This window comes from Camponotus floridanus, unplaced genomic scaffold, assembly GCF_003227725.1.
Source record: "Camponotus floridanus strain SB8 unplaced genomic scaffold, Cflo_v7.5 scaffold59, whole genome shotgun sequence".
NCBI lineage: Eukaryota > Metazoa > Arthropoda > Insecta > Hymenoptera > Formicidae > Camponotus > Camponotus floridanus.
In genome coordinates, this window is record NW_020229758.1 from 792,216 (window position 1) to 806,119 (window position 13,904).

General features: G+C 40.4%; 1 protein-coding gene across 1 annotated transcript in view; it reads right to left on the reverse strand.

Moving 5' to 3' along the window:
- Positions 1-13,904, reverse strand: part of LOC112639342 — a 65,050-nt gene that overhangs the window by 48,049 nt on the left and 3,097 nt on the right. Inside the window, exon 3 of the mRNA XM_025412903.1 lies at positions 987-2,335. Within this exon, the coding sequence (XP_025268688.1) occupies positions 987-1,410 (424 nt within the window). The 5' untranslated portion in view covers positions 1,411-2,335. The remainder of the gene's footprint in view (positions 1-986; positions 2,336-13,904) is intronic.

The following is a 13,904-nucleotide window of genomic DNA, read 5'->3' on the forward strand; positions in this document are numbered from 1 at the left end:
TTTGGGCAACGCGATATTGCCTCGAGAAGCCAGCCTTATAATTCCTACATTAATTTCTTTAATAGTCCACGAAACAATCCCGGCGACCGACGGGGTACATCACACCGGAACGATATCATTGGCCCCGAGGGAGGAATTAAGCGTCCTCCTGGATCGTAAAGGAATTAAATTATAGTCGTAACTTATTTGTAATGTGCGTCGCTTTATTTAACGCGATTAACGCGATGAAAAGGGGCATGACTTGTATGCGTGGCTGCGAAACGACGGCGATTTAATAATTCTCGGGGCATGAATCAAATCTTCTCGCGAGCCGCTTTTTCATCGAGATTTTAACCTTCGACATGTATTGTAAAATATCGTGAAACTTCAATGCAATTTTGCGATGATAAATAATTCCTAGACTGAACGAAAAAAATATGGAAAGCAATAATCTTTTATATCTGCAATATTATTAGATATTGCAAGATATATTGCCGATTGTAGTTATTTATTATGAATTTAAATGATGCGAATCGAACAGTTAAAATATCGCGTATTTTTAGCCTATTTTATAGGCTGGACATTAATTTTCGCACTTAAAAAGATATTTTAACTGTTTCGAGATTTCTTGCTTTTGTCGAGGCGATTGTCCAGTAGACCTTGAATGCTAACGTCTGACGTGTTTTATCCACCCACGTGCGTACAATGCATTGCGTGTCAACACGCTCACGCATGATTCTTGTAAGAGAATACTGCATATTATGCAAAAAGAAGATGAGAATCATCGTGAATATAAATTCCCCTTTTTTACTCCTCTAAACTGTATACGAAGAGTAAAAAATAGAAATTTCTAAAAATTTTTATATTCTCGAAAAACGTTCCCAAAATAATTCTGCAAACTTAATTTTCCGAAAGTTTGGAGAAAGGAATCATTTGGAAAAAAATTCTCCTAAATTGCACAAAATTATTCTACATCATTCTTTTATAGAAAACTCGCACGGACTCACCTTTAACGGCAGCGTTCAGCCTGTCGAGATTGGCAAGTGTAAGCGGTACGGGACCAAAGTGCATGACGATTTTGCCGATGTGTCGCGCATCGCTGCCGCCTCGACGTGCCAGGAAGATGCCGGTGTAGCCGCGTCTGATGTAGCTGCCGCAGGTGTCGTTCACGGTGAGATCAACGGTGGCGTTCAATGCGCCCTTGATGGCCCGCTTGACGCGCGCGTGCAGCACCCGCCCCTCCTGTCGCAGCTCCTTGATCTTCCCCGTGAAGATATAGTCCGACTGGCGCACCTTGCCCAGGAACATCATGTCGTTTTTGATCGCCGCCGTCAAGTTCGCCCGACACTCCAGCAGCTCCTTCGTCGAGAAGCTCGCCAGCGACAAGCTGGCCCAGAGGACCATAAAACTAATTAGCGAGTAACTAGGCATCTTGAGACGTTCGCTTCACCTCGTCGTCACATTGGTCTCGAGCTTCAATATGAATCGCAGGGTCTTTTTTCGACGTTCACTCAGTGATGTAATTTTTTTGTAAAACGTATTATTTCAATATCGTTTTCCTCTTTTGTAGGTTCGATATTAATCAGAGATTCGAACACGAGCTTGTTTTTCATTAATTTCAGATCTTGAATCGACAATTTATCTCAAGAATTTCTCGCCGATTCTATAATCTTAATAAGAGTTCTTATTCGATAAGAAAGTGTTTAATCACCAATTGATTAATTTTCAGTTTCAAGACGAGGACATATCTTCAAGACCTGCTATCGACAACAAGCTCTTCCAGAAGGACGTCCCTTTAATCAGAAGTAGCCGGGATCAATCGCTGGCTCCGCAGTCTTCGATAAAGACACGTTCTCGGGCGTTAATCAGAAATCGGGCACTCGAATGTTCGCCGATTCGGTTGATTAATTCCTGGCTCGCCGAATCGAGGACGGGTCCCACGGTGGCGGCGCAGGCTGGACACCCGGAGTCCTCTAAATGGAAACGAGTCCGATCTTGAGCAACAGGTTGGCGCCGTCGATGTCGACCCACGCTCGCCGATTTCCAATCCGCGTGCCAACGTTCTACCTTTCGTGAAGAACAAGCGCGACGTTTCCCGATCGATCGACGAATCGATAAACCGCCGTCGTTCTCCTCTCGCGACGTTTTATCGTCGCCCTGATGAGACCAGATGTCGAATGCGATCGTCAACGAAACCACGCGCTCTATCCACGCCTCGATTATCAACTGGTTCCGATCGAACCTCCAAACGATCGAACGTGAATTCTCTCTAGCCAGTCTGCTCGTCTCGATAAAATCAGGAGTCTCAGGATTGCTCATTCGCATCACTGTACGCCATCGCGTACGACTTAAATGTCTAAAAAAGCAAACATATTTTTACTGAAATTCATTATACGTAAAATATTGTTACGCGCTAAACATATGTTACATCTTTAAAATATATTGATTCACTGAAAAATTACGTAATTATCGCAAAACATAGCGAGTCACTCCGCACATCGCATGAACTTTGTAAAGCAACTTATCTACCTAACGATGGCTCATCTAACAAATTAAATTTATTCGACATTCATTGGGTAGCTTAACAATTATGCAATCGTGATATGTCTGCATTCCAAGAGGGAAAAAAATTTCGAAGAACGCAGTTGTGAATATTTATTAAATTATTCCGCACTATCGGAGAACATTAATACCGTTCGTGTCCCTCTTAAGGCTTAATTATGCAAAACTGATATACTGTCACTCCGATATCAGAAACACGTTTATTTTAATTCTCGTTTTGCGGAGAAAAATGTCCCTCTGTTCGAAAGGGAGAAATTGAAAAATGTTCAGCTGTCACTCAGCTTCTAACAAATTTAAATCCCCTAATCCAATACGCCGTTACTCCGTTTTGCATATGAATATTATGAAAAAAGATATCGAGGCTTTTTTATTCAGTTTCACCAACACTTATCCAATTATACCGTTAGAAAGCGTCGATAACATTCGTCATAACAGCCACCCGACACATCTCATTTAATCTCCTTCGCACGCAAGACACGTATGCACAAGACACTGGAGTGCATCGTTTCATCACTCGCACGATCTAGCAGACGCTGCCAAAAGCACTGTCAGCGCGAACTTGTCAGGCGGACGTGCATTAAGATTCGCCACCGCGCGAGAGTGAGAGAGCAGTGGTCGAGCAGTGGTGGTTGGTCGCGTGGAGGCACGCGCTGGACTGAGGAGGGCTAAGTGTGGATGCTGCAACTACAACGTGTAGGCGTAAGTCGCCTTAGAGAACGCGGTGGACCGAGAGGGAGAGAGAGATGAGGAGGGCCTGCGAACGTGTGAGTGGCCGCGTGTCCGTGACGATGGTACACGCGCCCGTGCACGCGTGTACGTGCGAGCGAGAGACGGAGGGGAGAGAAATCTTACCCGGGAATGGCAGTGAACGAGCGAAAAGGTGCACGCGTGGTACGCAGGCACGCAGGTACGCGCGCACGCACCTGGAGAATACCCGCGACGCGTTCGCGACGTCGAATCCGTTTACATCGCGCGGAATTATTGTAAAAAAAAAAGTGAGACGGAAAACTGTCGCGCCTGAAAAATTCGCGAAATAATCGTATCGATAAAATTTTCAATTTTTCATTTTAAGAATGATAAGAATTTTAAGATATATATATAATTGAGGAAAATAATTCTCAAATTGCAAATTCAAAAATTTATAAAAGTTTGTAAATATACGTAGAGAATCTTTTGATAATTTGTTCTATATTTTTGCTTTTTAGTCTAGTTTACATCTGTCTTATTTCTATTTCTTGAATTCACCGTGAAAAAAATAAATTTTAAGCAAATTAATAATGATATCAAAAAAATATTATAATATATATTTAAAATATATATAAAAATATTATAATATATATTTAAAATATTTGACACAGGAATGATTTTCCTTTACAAAATTTTTTGATATCAATTCTTTTAATCGCTTTTGAATTTGCAAGTAGATAAAACTTTCATCCTTTATCCTTTCTAATGTTATCTGATTCGTTTTAATGCGTGACTTAGCTACTAAGATGTGCAGCAAAAAAACTAGTATCCCATTTGGGATCTGCGATATTTCTAACACTACCAATTTACGAACGTGCCGATCGACATCGTCGGGCGAGAAAGCGGCGAGGGTTAAACGATCTAATCGACACTGGCTTAACGATCTCGGGCGATCTCGGATGGTTTGTAATTGATGGCGATCGATAATGTCGAGCGTTACAACGGCTCCTCTCCTCCAAGTATCACCCACGAAACGGTGAGAATCCGGCCTAACGAGCCCATGAAAAAAGTTAATGGCTCGACTTGGACAACGACTTCGTAGGTGGACGACAACGCGCGCGTCTCGTCCTCTCTTATTTTACGATGATAGTTTCGACGCGACGCGGCGTGACTATTGGCTGGAACGTGACGTATGGTGTCGTCACTTTTGGTACATCATAATTTTCGCGGAATATTCGTGTGTCGCGATGTTATTCACTTTCGCAAACTGGGTGTGGATTCAGCAAGATTCTTCTTGTCTTTTGCAACACATCGACTAGACACGATCTCGAGTTTCGAACGTTCGCAGAAACGATCCTTGATGATAGAAGTCCTAGAGATTTGCCTACGCCTTTTAAGATAAAGAGAAACGGAAATACAGGCTGCTCCAAAAGAAATTTGCCGGACTTTAAATGTGACTTTATGTGTTGTTTAAAATTAAGAAAGATGTGCATCTCGAATAATATATTCTCTAAATGCGATTCCTCTCACGTATAAAAATCTAAAATTGCTTGCCTTCGGTCAATTAATTTTCTTGCTCAAGCAACGGAGAAAATTATCATCTATAACATAATTTTATACTCGCTTGAATAACGTTGGAATTAATATTAGAAAGATTTGTTGCATATTGAATTCTACGAGGATTGCTTCTCTTGAGCAATATTTTAATACCTTGTGCTGTATAATATATTGTATAACATATAGCGTTAAGTGGGATTGTACGATTCTACGATAACATTGAACGTGATCTTCATAAAAGCCAGGATGGCAACACCCACGGTTTAGCGCTAAATGCGAGATATGAATACAGAATAATATCTCAATCCGTAGAGTAATATATCACAATCTTGTAAAGTTTCAAGATACTGGGCCTGCAATATCCATTACATCGTCGAATAATTATACCGTTGGCATCCTACACGAGCTTTCGTAAAACTGCGTTCGCCTCGATCTAATGGACCCGGTAATAAGAAATTACGCGGTTAAGTCAACAATTTATGGCGCAGTCAGGGGTTAATTAGTATTGTATGATAAACACGAAAATCTTTCATTGTTCGCTAATCGCAATACAAATCGGCGTCTAATCTTTATGTGTAAATGTAAATTGAAAACAGATTTGAAAATTATTTAATCGAACTGCATATAGAATATAAAATTCCGCAATGTTCTTTTTTTATATTAATGCTAACTTTACATAAGAAGGAAACTTCTCCTATTTATATATCTATTTATAATACTATTTATAATACTCCTATTTATAATACTTTTAAAGAAACATTTAAAATATTTTTAAAACTATTATTTAATTATGAATATATTTTGATTTTAATTTTAATTTATTTTAATTTAAAACTTATTAAATTATTATTTTTAATAATTATAAATAATATAATTAATAATTTTAATATATATATATAATATATTATAAATGATATAAATTTATAATTATTAATAATTATAACAATTATAAATAATATGAATTATAATTTTTAATGCAATCTCTTGAGTCGAAATGAATTCGATAAAGTAGTTTAGGACATATAGTGTCTTAAATTTTTGAAATATATATATACTGAGAGATGTACATACATATATCAAATATTTAAGACAGTATCCTTACATATCCTAAACTACCTTATCGAATTCATCTCTCAAGAGATCGCACAAGATTAATATCTCTGCGCATCCTCTATGGGGACGCATAATATTAGCCGAGACATCGTCGTACGCAAAATTAGCACACCGAGATGCGACACGTTTAGCAATGAGAATTCCGGCCATACGTTTTGCCATAGCGTATTGTCACCGATGGCGCGTATATAATACACTCGGGCGACGATAATGAATGCGTCGTGGCGAGACTCGTGCCATATGACTAAACGAGATCTCTTTCTCTCTTCTGCGACTGGATGCTCCGAATTCACGAACTGGCACGCGATCGTTTTCGCGACATGGAGGACGCTTCCATGGGGGCATCAAGTCCCCATAGCATGCGTGACCAGAGTGACGAGCGAGGCGAATCGGTCGGCCCGAGATGCCCACGCTTTCGCTCGATATATATCGCGGGAATCGCGTGTCCTTGCGTCGTCCTCATCGCGTTCGCAGATCGTATCCCGAGCGGGAAGAGGCGCGATATTGGAGTTATACGACCCCTCGTATCTTACGTACGCACCGATTCTCGATACGCTAAGACTCTGCGAAATGTCCCGTAACACTGAAACGGGGCGTGTACCTTCTAGTTTTATCGTAAAATCGTGCAGTTTCTGAACGGAGATGCATCTATAAATGTTTTATATATCCTGTAAATATAATCGATATATCTAACCAATTCTGCAAAAAATATAGATACATTTTTATAATTTAATACAATAAAAAGGTGATGAAATTAATATGACATTAATATGACATTACAGCTGCTGGTTGCAGACAAAAAATAGTAGCGACCTGTTGAATCTTATGTTTAATCGAAAAAAAAGAAGGGAGTTGACACAGTTTCATTTCCCACGATTATTATCGAATTATGAATTAATAATATTCATCTCATTGATGTTTAAAAATTAATTATAATTCAATTCTTCTGATTATTTCTGCTAACAAAGTTCTTATATTATTTCAGTGTCTCGATCCGAAAGATTTCTTGGTTAATATATGACAATATTTTCCCGACATTCGCGAAAATGATCGATGCTGTTCAAATGACGCAATTAAGTATTGCCAAGAAGATTGCGCAGTCATTCACGATGATACGACACCGCTGACTAGAGCATCATTAAACAAATCGTCTTCACCCAGCGCGCGATGTTTGCATACGCAACTAGACAAATCGCGCCGCTTGAAGGGAACGGAAACATGACGATGGAAATACGAGACGAGAGCTACCGACTGATACTTCAGCTAACGAATGGATCGATTTGCATGGCTCGTTAACAATACATGCGTAAGGAACGCTAATGCGCTACTTTGTTTCGGACGGCCTCGTCGCGGCAAACTTGTATTCCAATAAAAAGAAACACGGCTCCGCGTTTACTTCGAGGATCCCCCCTCCTTCTTTCGTGTATATCTGTATCCTTGTCGAACATGCGACGACAAGGACGTTCGTTCTGACTTGAATGATTAAATTAGCCCAGAAAGAGAGAGTAATGCCATTTCTTCTTTTAATTCTGCTTTAATTCAACCATTCCTATAACATTATTATTACATGTTTTCTCTTTTTGAAATGAGTAAAATTTTTACAAGATAATTAAATTTAAATTATTTAAATTATAATTATATTTTAGCCTCGTTAATGATACCTGTCTTTTTCTGCCAAAAGTTTGGTGACAAATTTAACGCTCTCTAAAAGTTTTTTTTTTTTTTAAGAGATGGATGCGCGTTTCAGATTATTCAATATTTTCAATCCAAAATCGCTTGAGTGATTTGAGTTATAGGCACGAGAAGTCACCCAAGATCCTGCAGAATACACACAGGGATCATACGGGAAACCGACCTGTTGACGGCTCGATGAAGATGAGTTATGGCGACCGTCGCCTCTGGGTCTCGCGGGACCCCTTCCCGAGACCTCTCCTCCCCCGTCATTCCACGAGATCTTACAAATGCTCGCGTGCACATACGCCGTAATGCCGGCGTCGTTAACTCTTTATACGTCTGTCAGGCCCGTTTGAGTAATGTCATTGTCGACCGATACCAGGCCGCCGCCACTTTCGTCCGAAATGAACCATGTTGATCGAATTGGTCATATATTCTCGGAGGAATGAGAAAAATTGCGATTCCAGTGCAAAATATAGCTTCTTGCGTTAATGATCGCATGCAGTATCGCAACTTCTCTTGAGATCATTTTTTTCTCCGCTCAATGATACGCGGGAGGAATCGAGGATGCCACTTCTCATCTTACCCTCGTTTTTTCTTCAGAAATAAAATTCAATCAAATAATTAAAAAAAACATCAAACCCGATCAAGGGATGTCACGACTCGTCACACTCTTTCGGTAGCTTCCTCTCGTCATCGAGTCCCACGAAAGTGAGTGATGAAAAAATAATCTCGTCATTTTCTCAGCCTCCAAAGCACACAATCTGACAGCGCGGCTCGCCGTTAATCGACGTGCACGAACGATAAATCGATGTGCGGCGAGAAAGACGCCCCAACATTCCCAACCGATGCGGCGACATCCTCGACGTGTCGTCGCGGATGCCCCCGGGTACTACCTTCGTCGACGAAGGTCCATATAAAGAATGCCCGCGCGCGCGTTCAGGTAGAAGACGGGAGCCGCGTTCGCGAAGATGAGGGAACGAAGAGACGGAGGACCGGACGGACATAAAATGCACGCACGACGAGACACATGTACGTGCGTCTGTGTGCGTACGTGTGTGCGTGTACTTAGCATAAGTCTCGCACCCGAGGCACTCTCTCATCGTATTTCATGCCGGCTCTGCTTATACGCTCGCGTATAACCGCCTGCTTCTTCTTCTCTTCTTTCTCTTCGTCGTCATCGTCATCGTCGTCATCCACCTCGAGCTTCGGGTCTCGGGTCTGCCAGGATAGAGATCGCCTCCGGTAACCGAACGCGTAACGACGTTACTCTTGCGGAGGATCGAATTCGGTTCGCCGAACTGACGGTATTACAAGTTACAAGCTTTGTCGCCCGCAGTAAATGTATACCGTTTAATTTGCTCCAAGTAAGAAATAACCCGTATCCAGGAAAACGTGATATCCTCGAAGTAGGACGGTGCAATTATGCGAAAAGAGGCGAATAAATGCGTTATCTAAATTTAAATTCAAGATGCGTATGTACTCGACGCGTAATAATTTCTCCACCACGAGACTCCGACGTGTACAAAATCCAGAGTTCTGTTAAATCTTCGCGCTCCCCGTTTAATCATCCTCGGTAGATACAAGAACACGGTAGATAGGGGCTTATCAGCGACGTGAAGTAAAAGCGTTACGGGTGTTATAACGACACCCGGATTGGCGATTTAACGAGTCGTTTACGGTTGGGCCGGACGTTCGCGAATTATCGTATGTCGCAGAAACGACATCCTCTCGCGATATTATCCTGCGCCAACAGAATCCGTACGGAGCGTAACGCGCGACTGTATTTGCAGCTGATTGTCAGAATTTACCCAAACGCTCGATAGACGTCAACCGAAACGATCGTCCGTCTCACGTTATGAACTTAACGATACCGAAATAGCGTGATACGCCGAGCAAGATGCTCGAAGTGAAGGTGCGATACTTTGTGTACACATATACGAATATTTTCATACTATCTGACGATAAATCTATTCACGTAGATCAAGATTTAACTTCGTCCCGTGAAAAGCCCAATATAGCACGTTTATAAAGATTATTTCGAGATTACTTAGACAAATAAGAATGCAACTTTGCGAGACTCGGCGTGGTATTTTAAATATGTAGAAAGCAATTGTGCGCTCAACCTTGGATTAAAACCTCATGTAAAGGTTATTATTTACAGCGAGGGACCGGAGAGTGGCCCGGCTTAACGAGCCCTTTAAAAAATTTATGCGCACCTTAAAACTTTCTTAACCAGGATTAATGCGGAAGAAGAAAGAGGAAGAGAAAGAGAGAGAGAGAGAAAGGAGGCCGCGCGCGAATACTTATTCCAGGCCTATCGTCGGAAATGACTTATAGCGCCCGATTCGAGGTTTCGTACATCGTAATAACCTAAATTAAGTCTGCGAACTCTCTCTATAGCGTTGGTACCCTCATTCTTACGAGTCCTTGCCGCTTCTTCACCGTTATCGAGAGGATAATAATGCTTCTCCCGCGGCGCGAGATGAGAAAGAGAGAGAGAGAGACACATGAAAAGAGCTCCGAGACACACACATGTGTCCTCTCGACGTCTTCCTCGAACAAGCGCAACGTGTGTGCGGTCCTTGAGACTTTACGCACGACCATTTCACGGAGGATGTGACGCAAACACGACGTGAGGTAAAACCGCGTGGTCTCTGCGAAGATTTCGGGAGATAGGCTTTGACTTTGATGCGCGAAAGCGCGAGGGAAACCGCTATCGTTGATAAAGGCTATCTCACGTGCAACATTGTATCCTGTTTATTACAAAGTGATTCCAAAATAATTTTTCTTCCTCTACTCAGAAAAAAATTAATGTAATCTTGGAAACGATTTTTTTTATTCACTCTTATATGACTATCTTTCATTTCTTTCATATTTTAATATTTTTTTAATATTTAATATTTAAATATTTTTAATATTTTTAATATCCTTTTTATTAATATTTTTTTTATTATAAATTTAATATTTTTAATATTTTTTATTATTACAAATAGAATATATTGGGGTCCTTACATTTATGTAGCTATGGATTTATAGATCCATCAATCGCTTATGTTTATCGATCTACAAATTCATAAATCTATGGATTGATGACTCAATAAATCCATAAATTTACGTCCATAGATCCCCGGCAGCGCGGAGATTGCGAGATCCATCATCAAAGAAAAGAAGCTCACATATCCATAAATTCATAGATCTGTAAATCCATCGATTGCTTCATTCAGGCTCATCCTATATACAGAACTCTAGCTTTATAGATCTATGAAATTGTACATTGGCAAGCTTACAGTTCTCTATGGTATGTTTCACACAGCGATCAATCATTGATTTTTTTACACATAGTATACGATTATCAAAAATAAAGTTATCGAGAGATTTTACTACTTTGAATCAAGATCTCCTCATTCTGTTTATATCCCATTCCAATATTGCGATATGAGATGGAACGTTTAATCATACATGATATGATATTACATTATGATACCTGCAAAGTAGATTCGTGTATCGGAAAACGAGACAAATCGATACAAAAGCATTCGCTTCGCCAATCCGGTTGTCCATTCTTCAGGACGTATGAATCATTTATCAGCTTCGATCTCCGATCCAAACCAAAATTGTCCGCCTGACGATTCAATCTACATCCATTTATCCGCTAAACGTCTATGGCATCCTTATCGGACGGCGCAGAACGGGATTGTCGTACGGCGTATCTTATCGCAGCTGGATCCCGGTTTTATGAGTCCCGACAATCGTAAATACGACGAAGAAACACGCGCTCAATCGGCAGAAAGGCATGCGACGCTTATTGTGAGAACCGTTCAATCAGCGCGTGCACGTTTAATTCGCGAAACGAGGCGCGATAAAAGTCGCAAGGAGATTTAATCTCGACGAGAATATACTTGACATTTACGCGGCACGGATTATTAATATGGCGAATTTGAATCGTCGAGAAAGATAGGCTTCAATGATGCAATAATTATAAATAAATGCAAAACTGTCTCTCTATCTTAAAGTAAAGTCTAAATAATGGGCTATCAAGGTATTAATTCTACTTTACACATTTTTATATCCCACTCAATTTCAAGCATTGACGAGGCAAATGTAATTGCTAAATTCCTGGATTGAGAGAAACTACATGTCTGATTAATTAAAAAATTTAATTAATTAATTTGTGAGATACTGAGACTGTGACAGCTGTCATTCTTATAATTGCGATTTTTTTGTCGATTGCCTCTCGAGTACAAATCGCGATAAGCGGCGATGGAAGACGGCGATTTCTCGTCGATCTCGCGTTCGCGATCAGCGTCAGCGCCGATTGCAAATCTCGACGTCCGCGTCGGCGTCGTATAAGGCTCGTTTCTCTGCCGCACGAGGTGCGGTAATCTTAAACCCGAGAAAACGAGCGTCCTCGGGCACGAACGTCGCCGCTGCCGCTGCTGCTGGGCGGAAATGAAATACGGGTGAGAGACGAAGGCACGAACTTAATTTAGGTTGTTACGGGCGCGGGTCCCACCGTTCTTACTCACGCTCGCCCAAAACGCGCTGGCTGGTCCCGGACGATAAGTCATTCCGACGATAAGCCGTCCGCGGGACGCAAAACGGCGAAGGGTCCGCGGACGCGAAGTCCGAATTAAGGTTTCACGAAGAAAAATGCGCGACCGTTATCGCCGGGAGAAAAAAGATCTTCCCAGCGAAGAGCGTGGAATTTCATTTTTATAGCGTAGACCACCGTGTTACGAAGTACTTTGTCTCGGGGACATCATTGCCGCAAAGTGGCTGAGAAATTGCGGACAATTACGTTCGGACGTTTTTAAGCGGCGCACACGATATATTAATTTGAACAAGCGGCCCGTGGGATCATGGGAAATTTTCTTCGCGTTGCACTTAAATTTTCTCGATGTTACGATTATTTAATTCTTTAGTTTCACCTTTGGAATAATTTAAGAAATGATTCTTAATTCACACTTGAATCTTTGAAAAGATCTAGCTAATCTATGCTTATACAAATGAAATAAAAATTAGCTTTTTTTTAAGAGTAAAGTGATTTTTTTTCCGTATACCAGGCTATAAATATCATCGCGAAAGGAGTTTGACGTTCACCGCGTCTCACCCTTGCGTACTTCAATCTTGGCGAAAATAATGAAACTTCGGCGAGATGCTTTATATGGAACCAAGGGGCCGGTCAGAAGGTGTGGTCCCGGACAGACAGCCAGGCGTTGGTCTTAAATCCAAGCCAGGCGGCGAACAGAGACCAGATCCTTCATATCCCGCGAACCACTTAGTCAACGAAAGAACGTGCTGCCGCGGGAAGATTTTTATCTGGTGTTTGCCGGGACGCATCGCTCGTTAAAACTCCGATGCACTTTGGGGGTCAATATGTGCATAGCGTACCTATAATTTTCTTATCGCACGTGTCAATTGGGGAGAATATTGACATACTGAGATCTTTATTTTATTCTTAGTTACGCGCTCGTTGCGGATGAGCAACGTGAAAATTTATCGATCTACATACTTTATTGCTTTATTGCGTAAGTGTTGTTTAACAAGCTAAAGATTAAACAGTTGAAAGATTAAAGAACCAGGAACGCGTGCATAATAATAAGACTTGAATTACTCCGAAAATTTTGTCGATAATTTCTGTCCAAATTTAAATAATAAAATTCAAATTATAATAATAAATTATTCTTCTATTCTTTCTATAATTATATTCATACTAATTTCAACAATTATGCATCGTCATGATTAATCCTTTTTAGGAATAATCATGGTATATCTATTACAAAAAAATATGCTCTTCAACAACTATTACACAGCAAAACTTTTAATTGGATACCTCTGATTAATTCATAGGAAACACAATTGCGTTTGTATTATTTCTGTAAGATCGTTTAACAAACTGAAGATTAAACAGTTGAAAGATTAAAGAGCCAGAGACGCGTGGAGTAATAAGATATGAATTACTCCGAAAATTTTGTCGATAATTTCTGTCCAAATTTAAATAATGAAATTCCAATTTAATAATAAATTATTCTTCTATTCTTTCTATAATTATATTCATACTAATTTCAATGATTATAATCCTTTTTAGGAATAATCATGGTGTATCTATTACAAAAAAAATATCATCAAATTTGTTCTCCAACAACTATTACACGGCAGAACTTTTAATTGGATACCTCTGATTAATTCATAGGATACACAATTGCGTTTGTATTATTTCTATAAGAAACCTTCAATTATCCGAAGCCTGCCCTTCCTCTCTCACTCGAGTACACATTTAGATATTAGTTAAGAATATTCCGCAAGCAACGCGTTGAAACTACAACAAC